Raw genomic sequence first — 4,270 nt, 5'->3', positions numbered from 1 at the left:
TGCCAGTTGGCGCTGGAGTTAAGTTATTATTAAAAATCTTATTTATGATCCACTTTGGCTAATATTCAAAATATGTATTGGTAATGGTACTTGGCAATACTACTGCCAAAAAGGGCTGCCAGGTGACGCTGGAGTCATCACGAATAATCGCCAAGTTAGAAAAAGTGCCGTGAATATCAGATTTAATCGATCTGCTGCACCACTGAGTATATCGAACTCTTTTGTGTTATGATTGGCCCAATGGATGTAATTTGCCAGTATTATTATGCGTTGAAGCTTCATTCGGAGACACCAGGGTTGAGTTGTGCAGGGGTAAATCTCAAATCACCACCGATAAATCAACCGCCAGGATCATTGCGCGCCTTTTACTGTAATACTTAATTTAAAATAATTGAATTTAATTTTTAATAAGGTGGCAACCCCTGTGAAAGACTTAAATATTATTCAAAACTTTCAAACTAAAGCTTTCTTAACAATATTTCGTTAGGCAACCATATTTTAATTATTCAGATAGCTTGCGTATAATTAATTTAAATTTTAATTTTCAAACAGGTGGCAACCCTTTTCAAAATTTATTCGAACTACAGCTTTTTTAAGCCTCTTGACACCCATTTTTTAATATAATTTTGAAATAAATAACTCCGTTAATTGAAGGTGAATTTGATTTTTTTAAAGGGTGGCAGCCCTCATCCTTGAGTAAATAATGACTTTATATATCTGCATACAAAGTTCCAGTAATTATCAAAAATATCTCCTGAGTAATGCAGTATGAAAAATTCCGTTTGTATGGGAGGTGCCACGCCCCCTTGTCTAGTCGAGATTAAATCTATCCTATATTTTAAGTTGGGCTAAATGACAGCAGTGTACAAAATTTCATGATGATCGGTTGAGTAGTTAAAGCGTGAAAGCGTAGCAAACAAACAAACTCACTTTCGGATTTATAATATTAGTAAGGATAAGGATTGTTTACAGCCCCAAATTTTTTAAAAAATTTTGAAAGATAACATATCGAATTTAAGTAAGTAGTTTCATCTTAGGGAATGTTAAAGTAATATTTAAAAAACGCATTTTCGAAAAAGCATCATATAGAAGAGCTGTAGACCACTCCAAAAATCAGTTTGTTTCAAATCAATCATTCCAATAATTACGAAAAATGTTTGCCTATGCCGGAACCGTTAGTAATCCAATCTGAAGTGCGGTTTGATTCAGTTCGTTTCAAATGATGCAATTGTGATCTCTTAGCATTCGATCTCTGGTCCGAGTAAAAGTGTTAGAAAGGCAATTCACTGAATGTTCTAAAAAAAAGTGTTGATGACGATGATATGCAAGGCAAGGATTCCAAAAACTCTATTATGAACCCTGACTTAAGGTCTTGGATTAGACTTTTTAGTCAACAAACCTTGGAGATTATATAGAGCCAAAAATAAAAAGAAACTTTTGGATAAGACAAAATGTATCAGAATGCGCTTATATGTATGTGTTACCACATTAAAAATAAATTGAAATATTAAATTATTTTAACTATATAGAATAATTATTTAGAATTTTAGTATTATTAAAAATCATTTATTGGAGTAGCACTAAAGTTTTATTTTATTTATTTATTTTTTTAAAAAACATCATTTGTGCCAACTAATTACTTTAACGCAACAGATAATTTTGTTGTATTTCGCGGCACTCAAATATTTTAAAAGCTAATCACTTTGCATACTCTTTGCTGTTGCTTCATTCACTCGATAAGTATTACTACATATTTTGCAATATGCTTTAGCGTAAAATTGTTCGCAAATTTACAAATTGCCATGTGTTTCCCCACTCGAATACGCTCCAGCCACTGACTTGGCCAATAAATATGCCTTACGTATGTATGTATATATGTATGTAGAGAGTGTCGAAAGTAACCACAGCAAGTAAAGTTCATATTATTGACACGGCAGAAACGCAAGAAAGTAAAATTTAAAGAGAGCTGAAATTAAACGAAACAAAATGGAATGAAGTGTCGAAATATTCTTCGAAGCATAACCAGAAAATAATGCAAATCAGCAGAAAAAAAAATGTGAAAGTCGACTAAATGTACGAATACATACATATGTACATATACACGCAAATATAATCTACCCATGTTTATACATACGTATATATGTAAATGCATTAAAATTTTGGCCTTACTCTTTAGCGAAATTTTCCTGTTTCAAAATAAGTACATTAGTGTGGATAACTCTCCATACAAAAATAAAATAAAAATCCGTACTGTCTTTCCAAAGTAATTAACATTTTTAATATTTTCAATGGAATGTCTGACAAAAAAGCTGCTCTTAAATTTAGAGTCGACTTTATTACGACTAAGAATTGGGGTTTTATAATACCGGGGTAAACTGGCGATTTTTTTTGGTGAGACATCCTAATGCACATATGTACATACATATTTTGGGATAGTTATTTCTCTTTTTGATTTTCTTTCGCAACTTGTTAAATATTTTTTTTTTTATATTAGCTCTTTGATATCGCGCATTATTATTTCGTTATCTTCACTTCATTTATTCTGTAAAATTTTTTGAGTATTTTATTGTAATTATTTTATAACTTGATAATGCTATTTGGCATCGGATATATTTCAAAAAATACAAATACAAAAGCGGTAAACTGACCAAAATAATACTTATAAATTAACAGCTAAGTGTGAAGATTTCAAGTTTAAATTGATTTGAATGCCCTACTTTATCATTCTTAGCCTCAAAAAAAAATAATTGGTTACAGAAAAAATTACAAAAATCGCTGAAAAAATGTGAAACAAACAAATCGGTACAACATTTGTGGTAATATATATAATTCATATATGAAGAATTAACCACTTAATTGAAAAAAGTGTGACGCAAAAATTAAGACTAAAAGCAAAAAATACTCCTCCAATTCGAACTTAAAAAAATAATTGTTTTTAAGAAAACAGAAATTGTGAAAAAATTTAACAAAAACCAGAACTATAGCATAAAAACGAAACAAGAATGGGTTTTTCATCGGCCCTACAGGGCCGTGCCGCGCACGAGGCATTAATCGTGCGCCAAGATGCCGAACTGCGCCTCATGGAGACCATGAAGCGGTCCATACAATTGAAAGCCAAGTGCGATCGGGAATATGCGATCGGTTTGGCTGCGGTTGCACAACAGGGTATGAAAATCGATCGCGCCGATGAAATGCAAGGTGAGTACGATGGGGTAATAATTTGTATAACTCCATACAAACATGTATAAATATACATATGTACATACATTTAAACATTGAAAATCCAATATCATAAAATTAAGTAAATAATTGGGTAAAATTAGAATAGTAATATTTACATTAGGGCTGGGCCATTATTCGATCATTTAAGCTAGGCGAAATACTACACATTGGAATAATTTCAACGTTATACGGTCCAGAAGCCAGTATCTACCCTTATTGGATTTTGCTACACCTCATCACAATTTTTTTTTTACAGTGGGTTCATGTTTATACTTTTTTATACGGGGACCTTTAGTAAAATTTAGAAATTGTTTCGTAAAATATTTTGGCCCCTTAAATCCATCAATAAAAGGCACCTCTGACACTTATTTTTGAGAAGCAGATGCAAGCTCATTATAAATTGTAGATAGAGGGTTAAAATGTTCTGCAAAAATATTAATCAGGAAATTTTACCACGGCTTTTCAAATATGATAAAAAATTGCGATTAAATCTGACTCCACTATAGGTATTCATTCTAATCGAATTTTTGTCTTCATATCGCACCCTAAATCGAAAACAGTCACAATTCAAAATTTTTCGAAATCAATGTTATCTTTTTTAAATATTTGCGAGCTAAAATCTCTTTGTTATTATTTTATAAGAATACGGATCATTCTTTAAACAAAATTCCACGAATTATAAACTTTTTAATCAGATTTTTTTTAAAAAGCTCCGTACTTCAAATTAAAAAAATCTGATTAAAAAGTTGAAAATTTGTTGAATTTTCCTTAATTTTGTGTAAGGCTTGAACCCTTGGTTTATATGATTTTGTTATAGAATGATACTCTTATAAAAATTAACAAGCAAATTTTAGCTTATAAAATATTGTGAATGTAGTAGACGCTCTAAAATTAGAACTCTCAGAAATTCGAATCCTCCAGAAATTAGAATTAGAGTAAAAAAAACGCCCAGAAATTAGAACACATATTTCAGAAATTAGAATTACCTTAGGAACAAAGTGTGTCTTATTTGCGAGCGTCTACTGTATTTAAAAAATAAATGGTGTAT

At 31.0% G+C, this 4,270-nt stretch overlaps 1 protein-coding gene across 2 annotated transcripts in view; it reads left to right on the top strand.

Annotated features, from left to right (window-relative positions):
* The window catches only part of LOC118736831 (tyrosine-protein kinase Fer-like), a gene marked incomplete at its 3' end in the record, with an annotated part of 12,604 nt that overhangs the window by 5,850 nt on the left and 2,484 nt on the right, over positions 1-4,270 (top strand). Inside the window, 1 exon segment of one of the 2 annotated variants that reach the window (XM_036466888.1) lies at positions 2,758-3,198. In XM_036466888.1, the coding sequence (XP_036322781.1) occupies positions 3,003-3,198 (196 nt within the window). 2 annotated transcript variants of the gene reach the window in all.

This window comes from Rhagoletis pomonella, unplaced genomic scaffold (genome assembly GCF_013731165.1).
Source record: "Rhagoletis pomonella isolate Grant_MI unplaced genomic scaffold, Rhpom_1.0 Rhpom_scaffold_00004, whole genome shotgun sequence".
Taxonomy (NCBI): domain Eukaryota; kingdom Metazoa; phylum Arthropoda; class Insecta; order Diptera; family Tephritidae; genus Rhagoletis; species Rhagoletis pomonella.
The sequence above is the reverse complement of the archived record's forward strand: the minus strand, read 5'-3'. Positions and strand labels throughout refer to the sequence as shown.